We start from the raw sequence: 17810 nt of genomic DNA, 5'->3' as shown, positions 1-17810 counted from the left end.
TTATTTCATCCCACGTGGTGACTAATACAGAATCAATTATTTCACCCTAATGCTTCAATTGCAGGCTGCAAGCTTGCAAGATTTCGAGTTAAAATAAATCAGAGAGAAATTGAGTGCCGAGAGGCCCGAGCCGAGGTGGGTATCCAAGCCATAACAAATAAGCCAATTATCAAAGTGAATACGGATGTGCACTATCATCCAGTGTAATTATTATAAAACACAAACACCAGGACGGCTCAGAAATTGCACTGTTTATCATGTTCTCTGTGCTAATTTTGGATTACATGGTGACTCAAGAAGTGCAACGCAAAGCTGTTTGAATAACCTCAAGAACCAGGATGGTTCTGGAAAGAACACGATCCTTTCCCATTGATCTACACGCACTCAGGATCCAGTGCATCTAAGGACACAGAGTTTGGACCGAGCCCTGAAACACAATCTCTCCACACTCTTCAACTCCTCATCTTAAGCACACAATTGTCTTTTGAATGACCTTGTGGTCTGTTTTACCACACTCACCAATTTTACTACTTATTCTACTGGTTGTTTTACAGGAAAGGTGGTTGCGAGGCTTCATCAGCCTTCAACCATTCATTTATTTTTTTTCAACGACGCACACAGGATTTCACTCTGCTGGGTTTTAACTCCTGTTAATTCAGCATTTGTTGCCTCTGATCCCCAATCCTGCGGCTCAGATCCAGCTTTGGCTTGTGATGAGTTGATCATGACAAATTGACAAGTCGCCTTGTGTCACGTTTTGTTGTTGTTGCCGTCAGTCGAGGCCAGAAGGAAGAGCAAGCAGCGAGACAAAAGTCTAGCAAGTGCGCTGTGACTCTTGTGCAACAATGGGAGAATTAGCAGTTCGATTAAAGCGTCGTGTAAAAAAAAAAATAATAATAATAAAAAAATGTTGAAACCATTGGAGGAGATTCTCCCTCTTTCTCAATTTCAGTCGACAGTGGAAATTCACTGAGGCTTGATTATAGCAGGAGAGAGTGTTGGCTCAGCTGTGTGCTTTAAGAACCCATGATGTCAGAGCCTTATTTTCCTTGGAGAGACTCTCATCAGCTGCATTGTTCCAGGAAACCATGGTCTGTTCTCTGGGCAACAAAAAAATCCTGCCCAAAATGCGGCGCCCCCCCCTTTTTTTTTTTTTTTTTTTTTTTTTTTGCACCCGCATCTCTGCTGAATGCAGCACGCCGGCCTCTGGCACGACTTCATCCACACACAGAGACACGAAGCATCACGTATGGAGCATCAGTGCAGCAAATGTCCCTGGAACTGAAGCTTCCTCCATCCTGTGGCAGTCTATCTTAGAAGATGAGTGTTGGCTATGAAAGGCAGCGTGTTGATACAAGATGGGAAATAATGTGTTGACCCTGCTGGACTACAGTCCAGCGGGCCAAACGTCTGAGGTCCCATTAAGCACAAAGCCGCAGGCGGCGTGATTGAAATCCAGCATCGGTGACTGACAGGTGATGTGAGCGGCTGACAGAGCTGATGAAATAACTGCTCTGCAGCTTCCCTGAGCTAAATATTCAAAACGTGCGTGACACCGGGTCGAACCCGGACGCCGTTGTGAACAATGTAAGCGTAAATCAACGACAGCTCATCAGTTGAACAAACTCTCCTGGAAATGGTTGAAAGTTCGACGTACTGTGTTTTGGAAACACGAGGATTTCGTAAATATGGTTCATGGATACCCAAAGAATCACATCTGGTCCTCATAAGATTATTTGACTCTTGGCTTTTTTTTTGCTAATGTTCTTTGTTAGAGAATTATGGTAATGATTTCTATGAAATTCGGGCCAGGGAAAAATCACAGTTACCAGATAAAGACCTTCACCACAGCTCAGAGTTCATTAAATCTTCACAGTAATCGCCAAGGAAGTCGATAGAGCCCAGAAGTTTTGGATCAGGTGGACTTGCAGTGATTTCCAGTGCATCTACTGTCCATATCAGTTCATGGATACGGCCTATATCAGAAGAAATGTGGGAAAAGGCAGGGAGACATCAGTGAGAGAGAAAGAGCGAGAAGGTTACAACAACAGAGCATGAAGCTCACAAGTTCACTTGTGCTTCTGCTGGAACGGCCGTGCCCCTGTGGACAAGTTCAGTCCTTCAGTAGAAGTCCTCGCCCTCCAACAATAATACTTACAAAATAAAGGCTGACCGCTCCAAGTAAAATCACTTCAGCTGAGTTCAATAGCTATTATTCATGTCCCAGTTCTCCATCCCATGCGCTACGGCTCCTGTGATGTTAATAAGGTAAGCCTGTGAGGAGCTTTGTCAACATGTCGGCCTTTTGGTTCTCACTTCGTCTTCCACCTTTTACCGTCATCTGACGATCGCCACCTCGGTGACTGTCGGTCAGATGCTGCCAAGGCGTCATCTGTGGGATATCAAATTCTCCTTTAAATTAATAGTTTGACATTTTGCTTATTTGCATCTTGCTGAGAGTCAGGGAAGAAGATCAACAGCATCCATGCTGTTGGCTGTTAGATCGTTTTTGGAGAATCACTGAACAAAGCGGGACTCAAAAATCCATCCAATCGTTTGCAAGGGGACGTGACTGAAATGCTTCCCAAGATGGCGCGAGATTCCAGACAATGTGGGATCCTGATATTAGAGCACATTACTACAGATCTAAATAGTAAGCTGTAGCCCATATAAATATAAAATAAATCCAACTAGAGATCAAAAATATCAGCAGTCTAATCAGTTTTCAAGGTCATACAGAGGCAAACATTTAGCAACACATAACAGAAGCACCTTCTTTAGAGTCAGAAACAAACAGAAAATTACAAATCTGAAATGTGTGATTTCTATTTTCTATTCATAAGAATGTTTCGGGCCTCACTGCTGCGTTTCCAGTCCTCATTAGTATTTAAGGTAATTTCAAAGTCAAAAGGCAATAAGAAAATGTTTCTAATTTTAGGTGCCTTGATGCTGAACCCAACAGAGTCTAATCTAAAGTCTTGTCCGGTAACACTGCAGATATATTAAAAAGAAATAATCCAGAACCGTTTGATCCATAGTATTGAATTTGAAAAAAAATAAAAAATGGATTTGTTGAACTATTCCTTTAAAATTAGTCATCATCTGCGAAAAGGGCGGTATTAGTCTCAGTTTGGAGGTACTGACCTTTTGTGAATGCTCTGTCGCAGGATTTAGCTCAGCCCTGTGCAGCCACTGATGCCATTCAGAGAAAACGACTTGTTTGGACCTCCGATTGGGTTTCTGTCAATTCACCTGCTGGGCTCATTTCGGCCTGTGGAGAGATTCAGAATGAAAACCTGCCCTGTGACCTCCAGTGCAGACTCTTCACCACACTCTGAGACACGGAGAGAATTACAGGCTACGTTATTTCCTCTCTTTGGGTATTTGAAATAATCTCATTTCTAAAACAGACTAAATGAACCCATTCAGCCTCTCTCTTCACAAAGAAACATCAGGTGGACTTGCTAAAGATAAACATCTCATGGCCTTAAGATGGAAGCACCCCTGGAGAAGTGTTGATGGTTTTATGGTGTAAAGAAAATCCCCACCTCAGTATATAAAGCAGCTAAGAACCCGGGCAGTCATCAGGTGAGGTGGGTTGTTGTCTCCAGAGCTGAACGCTGCAGAAACCATGACTTCCGTCTACTCCGTCCTCTTCACTCTGGTGCTGTTCTCCGAGCTGAGCAGCCACGTGGCAACTGCTGGGGCAATAGAGCGAGATGGCCTGGGTTCACTACTGGGTGACCAGCCCATGACTGAACACGCCACGGTTCCCCTCACATACAGACGGCGCCTCGTGATGAACGACAACAGGGATGACGATGGGAACCCTAAAATCATCGTGGGCTCAGTAAGTGACAGGCCACAACTGTGTTTCTAATAAGCCATCCATTATGAAGGGGTATTATTATTTGGAGCTAGTAGTTTTATTCATGAGTAATTATTTATTAATGCCTTAAAGACCAGTTATACACCAACATCAAGTCATTTGGTCAGCTGAAGAGACTTTGCTATTCTTTTGCTTTCTTTTCTTTTCCACCCATTCTTTAACATTTATAATGCCAGCGTTCAGTAGTTTGATTTATAACGGGCAAATTATACAGTTGCAGTGACAAAACAACATATTTAATTACAAGCCTCTAGTTGTATCTAGTTTTGTTTGTTCAGACTTTTGAGCTACCCATGTCTCAGATTTCGACCTCTGCCTCCAAAACAATAGAAGTGAGTAGAATTTTATTTAATTACTTTAAAAACAATTCAACAGCGACTTTGCCCAGTAATAGCGTCCTTGGAACAAGTGAATACAACAATTAGCAGGGTGACTCTGAGAAGACATGCTGCTTATGTTTAGTTAAACGTGATGGCGCTTTAATTACATTATTTATTCATGCAGAGATTCTCTTGGGTTCTCAGATTGCAAATGGTGTCGCAACCAAATACAGGTGACTTGTATAATAAAATGCTCCAATGCAGTCAATAGGAGGAACTATAGTCTGATCGCCAAGGGAACTTTTTCATTGACGTTCACTGGCCTTGGGTTTTTCCTGAACATAACGATATCAGCACACAAAAAAGCCCAAAGTTATTTATTATTTATAAACTGCAGTAATGTCTTGTGACTTCTTATCACTGAACAGAAATAAGAATCCACTAACTTCCATTTTAGTGGGATAGAAATCTGAACTCTCAAAATCTTCACAAACAAAACCAAAACTGCCTGTAAGGCTAGTTAATCTTTGTGCCATTTGGTTGTTATATTGGACCAAAATTAATTCAACGAGCTATTTGGATTTTTCTCAAATCATCCCAGAGTAAAGTCGTCTGGCTAATTTCCATTTGCAGTCATTTAACTGGTACGAGTCCGTACGAGAGCTCTTTCTATAACCGACCTCCACCAACAACAAAGAGCACATTATCTCTGTCCTGCGCCTGAACATTTGACCGTTTTCATTTGGCCACCGTCCTCGTGTCTACTCTCAAGTCTGTATTTCATTCACATCTATGAAAATCTTTTACAGCAGCTTTGGAAAACCGGGAAATACTATTAGCTGAAAAGGTCAAATGATCACAAGCCTAGAAAGATTTATTGGATTCACAGTGGGAAGAATGATCATAGTTGTGCTTCCTCAAGCATTTGGTTGCTATGTGTAAAGTTTATCTGGCGACTGCGTCTCCTGCGTCTCATGAACATGGTGGTTATCTCTGTGGTAATGGAGAACAAAGCCGTCAGAGTGAACCCCGGCTGTGGAAGGAAACGGGCCACTGAGATATAGTTAAAAAAAAAAAAAAAAAAAAAACACATTTCTTCCATTTGGAGTTTCTGCGGCTTGGATCAGCCGGTAAAAGACATCCAGCACCTGCAGTGCACGTGCAAAGATACTGCCGTATTGTAAGATGTGCACGTGGGAGGTCTTAGGGATGTCACGTGTCTTATTTATTTCAGGACATGAGGCTGAAAGGACGCAGTCTTCGTGGGTTGAACCCGACCTTTAGCCAGAGCCTTCCTCCGCTCACAGACCAAAGCTTGAGCTACACTCCTGCTGAGTACAGTTTGAAAGTGGATCGCAGAAACACTGACCTTGACAGTAAGTGTCTGGAAAGCCCTACATTTCCATCTCATTACAACTACCTTGATGTTTATACTGACTCGTGTGTATTCTTTCTCTCCTTCTCTTAGTACTAAGATGTATGATAGGAAGAGTGTACCGACCCTGCTGGGAGGTGGTGTAAAAATTTCATTCCTTGTGTAATAACATTAAAATGCATTTCCTGGGAGAGAATCCGACTACGCAAACCTGTCAAATGAAATAAAACTTTATTTAAAACGAAAACCTGTCTCATATTTACAGTGTCACAACGTCTTGATGCAAGTCTGACCACCCTACTCGCATAGCAGCCACTCAAAATGTCCTAATAGGTAAAACAGAGCCAGTTAAACTAGTGCAGAAATGATAAATCAGACTGATAGATTCATAATCAGCAAATCATTAAAGCCGTTTACCAAACAGATTGGCAGTTACTGCTTCTTCTGTTCATTTTAAATGGGATTTAAAATTGGTATGGGAGTTGAACTAAATGTGATTTTAAAGATATCACCAATTGGTCTGGAAATTATTTTCCTCCCTTTTCTAACATTTGACTTAGCAAAAAACTATTTTTGGAAATATGGTTATTAACTTTCATGGTTAGGAGTTAGATGAGAAAATGATACTATCGCTAGCAGGTAATTAGCTTCGCTAGCATAAAGATGGGAACGGTGGGCATTTTGGTAAACTTAAAAACAGAGCCAGCAGACAAAGCTATTTCCCCCTACCACCATCATTAAACCGTACAAGTTAAATCTTTTATCATGTTTGTTTAATCTGGACAAAAACCTGATGTGCAAGAGAAATATGAAGCTACCGATAGCAGCCAGTTATCTTAGGTTAGCACAGAAATTGGAACTAGGGAACTGTCAAGTTCAAAACATTTGCCTACAGCTATAAGCAAATATATTTTGTAGCTTTAGATGATGCCTTCTCATCCTCATTGAAAAATTGGTTTATATCCCACTTTTTGTTGATGAATTTAGAAAAAAAAGAAAAAGAAAAAGCAGCAACAAGAGTTTTATGAATGGGAACAAAAGAGCTGCAGAGCTGCTTGGTTTGACAGAAGGTCCATGTATTGTCGAAACATTAGTGTACATGATGTTTAGACCCTGAAGAAGCTGGTCAGTGTTCCCTGTCCAGCAATCAGCTTCCTCTTGCTCGCCTTGCTGATGCTCTTAGCAGGCATTTTGACTGCGACAGTATTGGGCCGTTTCTTCTCTGGGGGCCGGTTCTCAGATCCCCCCTCTGGGGCAGAATCCACCTGCTTCCTCTTGTTGCCCTTGTTCTGTACCTGAATGCCAGTTTTTGGCTTTCTGTTGCCAGTGCCTGCACCTCTGCTTTGGGCATTTCCACTTCTTGGCTTGAGAGCTGCGTCCTGTTGTCCAGCACTCTGCTCCTTATTCGGGTGTTCAGAGATTGTTGGCTTGGCTGGAAAGATTGCAACAAAACAAAAGTGTGAAAACCTGATGGGAGCAAAAATGGGAAAAAAAAAAAAAAAAAAAGGAGGAGGAAAACTCTGACGAAATTGCTGACGTTAGCTGCTCACCGATGTAGGCCGTGTGTTTATTCTATGGAGCTGAAATTTAACATTTGTCATGTAACCCGATGGAGCCAAGCCTGAATTCCCACGGAACAAAAGACAGAGGGGAAATGGGCAAAAGGTCTGTGTTTTTTGTTTTTACTACAGATGTGGGGGTGTGCACGCTTTACAGAATGGGGATTCATTTAATGGCTAATGGTAAGTACCAGTCCCAGGGCTGGGACTGGGAAGGGTTCATGGCTGGAGCTGAGAAGGTGTGCCTGGGCCTCAGTCCAGCTGTGTGGCGTCAGAGGAAACAGAAATATATCCCAGCAGAAAGAGAACGCTGCACGGCTTGTGTTGACATTTTGAGCTTTTCTCTGCATGCAGCAAAGAACAAAAAGTACCTGTAGGATTTCCAAAAATGAAGGTTGAGTCCATACCTGTGGCTCTGCTCTCCTCCTCCACAGCTGGGTGAGCAGCACAGGTGGAGACCTGGCTGGTGCTGGGGAAGTCCAGCACACGTTTGAGCGGCAGCTCTTCATCTTTGTATGTGCAGGCAAACTGGGATCGTATTACTCCGTCTCTGGGCTGCAGGAAACAGACAAGAACTCTTTGATCCAGCTGATATGATTAAGTGACCTGGTTGATGACTAAGCAGGTGGACTAAAGTCCTGGCTAAAGAAAACATACTTTCTGGATTTAATTTTGGTGAGGAAAAAAAAAAAAAAAAAAAAAACTGAACTCATTCTTAAATTTCAGTAATTGATTTCCCACTCCTGCATATTTTCAACTGCTCAACAAGTGAGGTCCAAATGTTTACAGCTGCTCTGTGAGGCTGCAGTTCCTAATTACTCAACACAAAAACAGCTGAAGCTCTCGGCTGGCATTACATTTTCAAGTAGAAAATTTTTAAATTTCATCCTTTTGTGCCAAAATCCATGGCGATGCATCCAGCACAGACATTTCACTTAAAACCACAACCTTCAAACTTGTGGTTGAAAAGACAGGTGATTATTAAAGTCATTAAGATCCATCAACCAGGGACCACAAACATCTGAACCAAAGTCCATCCTCCAGCTGAAAGCCACAGCCAGCTTACTCCTCTGTATTTTCAGTGTGAGCCTTGCTCGTTGATAAAAGCTGACAAATCATATATTAGTCCAACTTCTTGCCTCTTTAAAAAGTAAAAACTCTCATTTTCAATCTTATCACATTTTCGTGTCTAAGACAGCAATGCAGCACCTCATTAAAAAGCCTTATCGGACACCTATTTAGTTATAACAAAGTGAATGATATCAAGAATTACAATCCTGGCCCTGGGGCACACATATTCACAGCTTTTCATCCACTGTTTGATCTACGCCTGTCTGGGATTATCACAATCCACAGATTTCACCCTTCAGGCCAGTGGGCCACAGGAGGGAGGAGAAATCTGAGGGAAAAAATACAGCAAGCAAAGCTGGGTGGGCCTGTAGAGCACAAAGGGATCAAAGCCTTTGTGCTTTTCAAAAGAACTTCTTAAAAGAGCACCTAAAACAACAGAGAGCCTAAGACTGAGGCACACTTCAATGATGGAGCTAAAAATGTATGCTGCCCTGGTTGCATGCTAATAAAACATATCTGGAACGCCCCTGAAACAATGGGAGGGGGTGGAAGAGTGAACACGGCCAAACCATGACTGACGGAGAACATCTAATCCAATTACAACAGGTGGGAGCCTGACATGGCACCGTGTGGTTCCTCCGAGGAGGGCTGTCCTGAAAGAACCCCCGTGCACCGCCTGACCCGACGCTGGAGACACCTGACCACGACATTCTTCCTTTTACTTCCAAAACCAGGTGCAAGCAATTTCTTGCAGCTTTGTGTTTTGACATGTGTTCTTACAGGCAGGTGATAGAAGTGAGAATGAGTAACAGGTGCACCATTACCATTATCACTGCGAGATGATGGACTCACTTGGGAAATAAATGTACACTCTGTAGTGTTACCATGTAATCAGATGTGTCTCTTCACAAACATAATTTCTGACATAACAGAAGAGCAGCACTAAATTGGCATTAAGAGCTTTACTCAAAGTTTTTTCTCTGTTTGGACCATCTGTGGCACTGAGGAAAAGATTTGGAAATGTCCCAAAAAGCCGAAACTAAATCTGTCCATATCTGCGTGTGCCAGTTGACGTCAGTGCATGATGAAACTGCTGGAGAAGGCTGGGATAAAGTCATTCAGCAGACAACAGGAAACAATAACCTTTCAAGTTTCCCTTGCTAGTCGAGTTACGCGACTGATATGGCATCTTCAAAGTGAAATTGATGCAGAAAGCTTCCGCTCGCTGAGTTCAGGAAGCGGTGAGCTGCCCAGGGACCATTACAGCGCACTCAAACAGGAAGGCAGCCAGATTGTGGGGAGCTAAAATGACATCTGCTAGCGCAATCAAATAAAGGAGCCATTTCACAAAATGTGTTTAGCATACATGTTCAGAAGGAGTTCACACAGCAGAGCTACCTCATGTTAAAAGATCAGTCCTACCTTAAAACCTAAAGCTGGCCTAGTCTGTGTTTTTGGAGTGACTCAGCAGTCGTAGATAATTGTTGCAACACCAGTCTGTAAAAATAACTAAAAAGGACCTGCATTCAAATTTCATTTAAATAAAATTATTAAAGTATCATCTGCAAAATGAATTTAAAGTATCACAATGGCCTCTTTCAGGATAATATAACTAATATGATACTGTAATTACTGGTCAGAGCCTGGTGCCTACATTACCCACAATGCAGCTACATCACTCGAGGTGATTTATCAGATTTGACACAGTTGTACTTGAATTTTGCAGCTGAAATGCAACATATATTATGAAACATGGCTGCCAAATATATGCACATCGCTGCTTATATTTCAAAAAGATTTTGCATGGAATTGCATAAATTTTTTGGTAATATGACACCATCAATGAATGTTTTTGGGCAAAAAATAAATCTTTGCTGAACACTGACAAACACATACAACATTTTTTAACTCAAAATGAACAGAATCGGCCACAGTGTCATAAACTGAAGGCAGTAAAGACAGAAGAGCTGAGCTCACAGGCAGGAGGACGAGCTCCTGATATCAGATGTACAATAAGTTATATTGTGCACTGTAAGCTAATGGTTCTGTCCTAATAATAGGAAAACATCAGGATTGGTTCATGATTTGAATCCCCCACGAATAAGTCGTTTTATGCCATGGATTTAAACGGCACCCTCCAACTAAGAGCTAAAACACAGCTGTGCAAACGGGAACGGTGGAATTCAGTTAAGATGTGAACTTCAGCTAAGCAAATAAATAACATAATACTGGGGAGAAATTACAGGATATAAAGACATTATTTTCAATGTTTGTTCATCTGATTCAATTTGAAGTAACTGATGGTTTGGATTTGGGGCTCTTGGATGGAGGGGCCCATGTTACCTTGGGTTTGAGCAGGTCTAGCCGGCTTTGGACTCGGTTCTTTAGGGGTTCTGGAGAACATCCAGTAGAGACTTCAGGAGATCTGAGGAGCGAGCCACAACGAAAAAGCAAAGACAAGAGGTTTATGAATTAAAAAAAAAAAACATGGTCACACTCAGTAATGCTGGTTCTCTCTCTGAGGCAGCTTTTGGTCCCGTCCTTGATGTTTTCACTAACGTCAGCCGGAGCTGATGCTTGGCTGTTACAACAAATTGGGTTTGGGCCATTCAATGTCATACACCCCCGGCATAATGTAGCCCCCCACTTCCTTTGACCACAGCCAGTGGCTATTCTTTTTTTTTTATGATATTTTTATTTCAGATGTTTGACCAGAAAAATTGTTCCAGTGTGGTGTGGGAGGATTTTCCTCCATATGGTTTCAGTGGAGAGTTGTAGAGTCTGATGTTGGTCTAATTGCTGTTTCAGGGGCTTTCCCACTCTGACTGATTCCTTAGTAGTTGTGAACATGGTTAAATCTCACTCAGGAGTCAGAGTGATAACTTTTTCACCATGAAATCACAATCTAAAGAGCCGAGATAGCACTTTGGGATTATATAGTGGGACAACACGAGAAGTTATAAAAAGGGGAGTTTGTTGAGACTGAACTGAAATGGTCAGAGGAGAGGGGTTAGGGGTTAGGTAAACCTCCCAAAAAACTTTAGTTACCATTCTGCAAGTATTTCTCAGTCTTAATTAAATAAAGCACAATTTTCAGTAACTATCAAATTCAACAGTGGCTGCGTGAGGATATATTTAATCACAGCAGCATTTAAATAAATGGTAACATCTGTGTTGCATGTTAGCACATAGTTAAACTTATTTTGGGTATTTATTGTCTTTATTTGACTACCACAGAGAGGAGGGAGACAAACAAATCTGCATTAAATATAACCATTATGTGTAAAAACATACTGCGCCTCTTAGCCTGAATTTCTGTAACCAACCTGAACAATGTGAGGACACTCGTCCCCTCAGCTCCACAGAGGATGGGCTGCTCCTCACACAGCAGGTCCGCCTTGTTCTGACACAGAGGCGTCATGGCCTCTTCGTCCAGCAGCGCCATCAGCACCTTTACAGTGTCCCGCCCTCTGTAAGCAGTGGCGTGATTCACCGCGTAAACTTTTGGCTGGAGAGGAACAGTAACACTGCAACAATCAGTTAACTGTCAGCTCAGTCTGAATTAGCTGACTTTATGAATTTGAGGGTTTTTTTTTTTGTTTTTTTTTAAGAGGCACTGTGGCTGCATTTTACCCTTGCAGGGCTGATCCCCGTCCCGCTCCCATTGACAGTCTGTTTCTGGCTCTGGTGTATTTGGTAGATCCTCTCCTTCAGCTCCTCGGTTGTCTCCTCAGCTGCAACGTACAGCTCATCTCCAGTGCTGCGTCCCTTCACCAGCGCTGCCCTGATGGCAGACACCAGCCTGGCTCCACATGCACTGAGAGGGAAAAAAAAAAAAAAAAAAACAACCCACAATTACACTCTCACATTGACATCTACTGAGAGAGCTGCATTGTGCTGCATGCAGAGAAATTAAAAAACAAAAAAACTGCAATGCTTTGGGAAGGAGTAGAGCGCACACACACACACACACACACGTTTTCATCTGGATGGAATTAATAGTGTTCAAAAGTTCAGCCAATATTTGCCAACATGAATAACTCGCTCCTAAAACTGAAAACCCAGAAAAGCCAGGGCCTTAGTGTGAATGTCTTCAAAAGATATACTGCAGCTTCACTTTCAATAAATTGGACACCGACTTTAAGGTCTCACAGTAATTGTTTCAGTGTTAACATCCAGTTGAGCTTTATTTCACCAACGCGGCTCGGCCAATATTAACAGTTATGAAGCAGAAAATGCGATCCAAATCGCTGTTAAAGTCACCCTGGTCACTGTGCTCACCGATGGACTGTCAGCAGAGAAACTGACAGATTTTCCTCCTTGGAGTATTTTTTTGGGGGGGGTTGGTGGGGGGGTATTCACCCATGCTTGCATGCCGTCTATGTTGCACATCCAAAAATCATAGCAACACATCACTTCTGTAAGTTTTTAACAGTCAAGTGCACTAAAGCATGTTAGAGGAGATTGCAGTAAGGTGGAGAGGCGGTGGTCCAACCCTGACCCGGCTCTGATGTGAGGGAGCCTGGGCTCCGTAACAGAATCATTTGGGAAAACAGATGTTCACTGAACAAGGGGCCCTGAACTCTCCATAGAAGGTGTTTGTATGAGGAAATACAGTACTCCGCTGAGAGCGTAAAGGCACTGCCTGTTGAAAGACACATGTTGGCTGAGTTCATCAGTGTCTCATCAGACGGGGAGCACTCTCATCAGCCTTCATGAACTGAGAACCCTCAGAAGAGCAGCGAGAGAGCCGAACCCACAACTACACAAACATCACAATGTGTTATTAAGTGAAGCCAACGTCGCTACCGGGACTGCCTTCAACGACCTCACCTCAAAAAGCTCAACCCCTCACATGATTGACCGACTAAATCAATTGTGATAACCACTTCTGTTGTGGTGCCAAGCGCCCGGACATCCAAAATAATCTGTAATGGTATGGAGAATGATCTGCGGGGTTCAAAGTTTGATGATAATTCATCAAAGTGAGCGAAACCAAAGAGGGACCAAGTTATTTAACAAAGACAGGCTTTGATGTAGCAAAGATGACCATGCTTTAGCAATCCAAATGTTATCATGAGAACCTTAGATTGGAGTCATTACAGGGTTTTCAAGGGAATAATGACAAGCTGCAGTGGGACAGGTGGATTTCGTGATCGCAGGTGGTATTCAGTGCACAGGTCCCTGCCAGGTTGATAAAATATGGCTCTAAATATGAACAGCAGCACGGACAGGACTCAGTTCACCCTTCTGAGGTGTAATTCATTTGATGAGCATTTAAAAAAACAAAAAAAAAAAGGGGGGGGGGGGGGGGGGTAAGCACAATTTAAAATGAGCGTGAATTCCAGAAAAAGACACTCAAATCATAAAGCCCAGAGTTTTGTTATATCTGACTTCAGTCCTGCAGATAACCAACTGCAGTTGACTTTCCTTGGGTTCTCTGTGTTTCCCCCATCAGCTTGTGACAATTTCAGTCCAGAACACAGGATTTAATAAGGATTCGTTGGAATTGAAAATGTCAACAAATTTTTTTGTACTGGCATGTTTGGGATAATCTCCTACAAGTTAGTGATTTATCCCTGACTGTACATATTAAAAAAAAAAAAAAAAAAAATGAAGATGAACATTAATTTCTCAACTCAGACTCAAAGATCATTCTAAACTGCGATGCCACCGAGCTCCCGTGTTTTCCAAATTTTAAATGAAAGCCAGCCATAAAAAGGGAAACTTGCTCAAAGTGTTTGTTTGATTTAAATTTGAAAAATACATTTGAAAGGTTTGGCTAGATCGCACACTACAAGACATCAACAGCTCTAAATGGGTTGATGGTCTCCTGCTTAAGTGCAGATCAGTTCACCAAATGGACAAAGTCTGATGTTCCCAGAACAAGTCATACACTTGTTTTACACCAGGCCATCATTTATATTACTTTTAAATGACACAGTTACATCGATGTGCCACTTTTCCTACTTTGAATTAAATTGTATTCAAAGTAGGAAACAATGAAGAATTTATAGTTCAGTGATGAATGGGGCACATCTCAGGACTCCCCAACTATTACAGCTGATTCTGTCACAAGTGGGAAAGCAATACATCAAAAGCAAGAGTAAGACAGGGAGCGAGTGGAAGTCTGGATTAGGCTGCATTGTGTACCTTGGGTCAGGAATCTCCCCCAGTATTTCTTCCAGGTTGTCTAGAAACTGGACAAAGTCAGACAGGCCTTTGACATGTTTCCTCAGCGGGTCCGACTCAGCTGGAGCGTAGCCCTTTCCTCCAAGCTGTATGGCCCTCACGAAAGATGTCAGAGCCTGCAAGAAGCATGAAAATAAAAAAGGCCTAAATGTTGCACGAGAGGATTACTACAATTTATAAAGTCATAGCTTTGGTTTATTTCTTATGTAATGCACAAATACATCATCGCTCAAGCCGGAGCACATGCTGAGAGTCGCTGTTTCTTACCAAGAAGAGAGAAGTGTTGTTGTTACTCGCAGCATGCTTGATGTCGGTGAATGCCTGATGCCCGAGTGCACGGTTGGGTACATCAAGGGTTAGAGCCAGGGCAATGTCATTCTTGGTATTGACAAGCAAATTCAGATAGGAGAAGAAAACCCTTCTCACTGCCATTTTCACCTAAATGTAACACACACAGCACATCATTAGCTGACACTCCATTATCACTTTCTTTCTCATATAGGAAAATCAATACCAAAAGGTTGTATCCAACAGCTGAGCAACTTTTATCATTAAAAAAAAACACTAGAAATAAGGGAAGGCTATAACGTTATTCAGGCGAAATATAACAGTCAGCTTTGTTGACCTGCACATCCAAAGCTCAGCAATTAAAACTATTTCTCTCTTTTTTTTTTTTATCATTTTAATGCAAAAATGACAATTTGGCATGATGCTATGCATTAATGAGAGGGCTTCAGACACAAGTAGGTGGATTAAGTTTAGACGGATGGGCCTGGCTAGCTGTTTCCCCCTCTTTCCGGTCTTTGTGATCAGCTAAGTCAACTTGCCTCATTATTTAAATGGACAGACATAAGTACGCCATTGATTTTCTTATACATCAGTCAAATAAATGCATTTAGTGTCAAAGAAATCCTTGGATCGGTCCAGCTTGTGTTTATCAGCTACCAAAAGGGACACCAGCTCATACTGCCTAAGTAAAACTCCTAAAAGCAGCAGCTGACAGCCCGTATTAAACTCCAAAAATGACATCACCCTAACTGGTAGTGCAGCAGCAAGCCTCCACTAAAAACTCATAAATTTGCAAGTGACAGAAGAGTGGGGGAAAGAGACTGTTACAGAAGCACTTGTCCAGCCCCACATTGTGCAGTGTTTTAAACATCTGCCTGGTAATTGAATTCACATTGCACTCTTAAATCTGAGTGATATGATGTAGAGTTCCTGTCAATAAGAGCAGGATGGATCCCAGACAGAAATTAAGCTGGAGAGTGGAAAAGTAAATGCATGATTATTGCCAGCAAGAGAAAAAAAGCATTTCATATTACTAAAAACATGTTATATGAGGGTAGAGGTGAAAGTGGAAATAGGGGATTTCTTATGGGAGTTTATGATATAAGTTGTACTTTTTATTACTGCGTGAAAGCAGGACTAGGCCTACCTGTGAGCTGCAGGGCCTGCCTTTGCTAGACGGTGTTGACGCAACTGAGGAGTCTGGCAACTCTGAGACCTCCATGGTGCCTGATAGGAACTCAAACAGCTGGGACTTGGCAAAGGAATAAAAAAAATATTAGAGAGATAATAGAAACATAAATTAACTGGTCTTATTCCTAACTCAGCAGGCAATCTGACAATCCACAATCATCATCAGTCTGATTTCAACCAGCTTCTGCTCACCGGGCTCACTGGCTCCTCTGGATCGGAGTCCACAGGTCTCAGCTGTTTGTACATGGAGAGGATATCAACCAGGTCCACGGTGTTGGAGCGTTTCAGGAATGATTCGTATGCCTCCAGGATGAGATCATAGTTCTCCAAGCGTGCAAAGTTGGGGGGTGGCAGGTGGAGTTTGCCTAACAGTAAGTGTTTCCAGGCCATCAGGACATCACTCAGAGCTACTTTGAACTCTCCTCTGTGCTGTCACAGGAAGAGAGAAAACAGTTTAAGGAACAGACGTAATTACTGACAGCCTGGAACCAATCAGTTCAAAGGCAGAAAGACCTTCCTCTGCAGTCCAAACACGGACCATGAGCGGTCTCAGCCGGAAACCAGCGGTAATGTCATCAGTTATAGATGTGATGACAGTCAGCCTGATGGTTCAATTCAACTATGCCATGATGATGATGATGAGAATGGGGCTTCCACGGCCTTGCATTCAGGCCACCACGCACCTTTAACCGAGAACACTAGCAGGTGTAGATCGGAATACTTTCAGTATTATACTTAACATTTATTTTTTGGTGAAGTCATAAGGATTGGAGGCATTTTTGTGCTGAGCTGAATGAACAGAGGTCACATGAACAGCTTCACACTAAAAGATTATCGGTTGTTACAGCACAAAACATGGTCAGTTTACCTCGGTTGTAAAGAGATGAATGTGCCGATACAGTGTGCTGAATGCTGTCTTGCAACAGATTTGCCAGTGCTGCCAACCCATATGTGTTTCAACTTTTTCTTGCAATGATCTCATCTGTATTTACAACCCGTTTTATTGAGCTGTAGATTTGAACAGAGGGTGGTTCGTATAAATGGAATTAACCGTTACCTCTTTATTCACTTCAGCTATAGCCAGCTGCAGGACCATCAACATGCCATCAGCTCCATAAATGGTGGTCCTCTCAGACTGTAAAACCCGATGGCACTCTCTCCTGAAGGTTTTCACCATCAGCTTCAGACGGTCGGCTAAATCCTCCATTGAGCCCTAAAATGGAACAAAAGAGGGGATCATTTCTCAAAAATTAACCAAATTACCAGTTTATTGCACATGATTCAGGCTGAATGGATCTGATTTTGTAGCAGAGTGCAGACTGCAATCGTACAAAAAGTACCACAATGAAGTTATTTGGACTTAAAGGCAAATGTAAAAGTACAACATAAACACGTTTTAAAGGATTTCCTCCCGCTTTCCTAAAAAACCGAAACCTCAGAGTTGCAGTTAATTTACAGTCAGTTTATTTAAAAACAAAAAATAAACACGACTCTTTGTGTCTTTTTGACAACTCCCGTCACACACAGACGTGAAACACGTGAGGGATTTCTATCTGCGTGGCTACAATAAATCACAAAACAATGTCAATTTAGTGGTGCAAACCTCAAAAGTTGTTTCAGTCTCCAGTTCACGTCCACGACACAAGCAGCTGTTTTGAAATTTTAAATTACTGATGACGTCAATGCCCCCGGCCAATCGGCGGACGGTATGAAACAACGGGGGCTGCTTGTCTAAAATCATTTCCAAATTATGTCTTTTCGGTTTAAAATTTGATTAAAAAATACCAGAAAGTGTTATACACTATAAATTGAACGTTGAAGTCTGGTCGTATTTCCCCCCACGGTGAAGCGATTTGGATTTCTCTCCTTACGGCTGCTCGGACTCTCCCCCTGCCGTTTATACATAATGGTACATTCCATGTCGT

General features: G+C 42.2%; 2 protein-coding genes across 3 annotated transcripts; one reads left to right on the top strand and one right to left on the bottom strand.

Moving 5' to 3' along the window:
- The first annotated feature begins 3631 nt into the window (after positions 1 to 3631).
- Positions 3632 to 5730, top strand: pmch (pro-melanin-concentrating hormone). The gene is made up of 3 exons (XM_029495690.1): positions 3632 to 3850; positions 5444 to 5585; positions 5678 to 5730. Exons 1-3 carry the CDS (start codon positions 3632 to 3634, stop codon positions 5728 to 5730), a joined length of 414 nt encoding a protein of 137 aa, XP_029351550.1.
- An 89-nt stretch (positions 5731 to 5819) lies between these two features.
- Positions 5820 to 17092, bottom strand: parpbp (PARP1 binding protein). 2 transcript variants are annotated; one of them, XM_029495449.1, is made up of 10 exons: positions 16943 to 17092; positions 16078 to 16314; positions 15842 to 15946; positions 14674 to 14844; positions 14368 to 14522; positions 11848 to 12031; positions 11541 to 11722; positions 10558 to 10639; positions 7551 to 7698; positions 5820 to 7016 (listed from the first exon to the last, which is right to left on the bottom strand). In XM_029495449.1, the coding sequence occupies exons 1-10, from the start codon at positions 17090 to 17092 to the stop codon at positions 6691 to 6693; spliced, it is 1740 nt and encodes a 579-aa protein (XP_029351309.1). In that variant the 3' UTR covers positions 5820 to 6690. The 2 variants fall into 2 exon arrangements, with proteins under 2 accessions (XP_029351309.1, XP_029351310.1); XM_029495450.1 differs by having other exon boundaries at positions 15842 to 15940.
- Between the last annotated feature and the right edge of the window lie 718 nt (positions 17093 to 17810).

The sequence above is a fragment of the Echeneis naucrates genome, chromosome 23, assembly GCF_900963305.1.
Source record: "Echeneis naucrates chromosome 23, fEcheNa1.1, whole genome shotgun sequence".
In the NCBI taxonomy this organism is placed as follows: domain Eukaryota; kingdom Metazoa; phylum Chordata; class Actinopteri; order Carangiformes; family Echeneidae; genus Echeneis; species Echeneis naucrates.
Note: the sequence above shows the minus strand (reverse complement) of the source record. Positions and strands in the feature narration are given on the sequence as shown.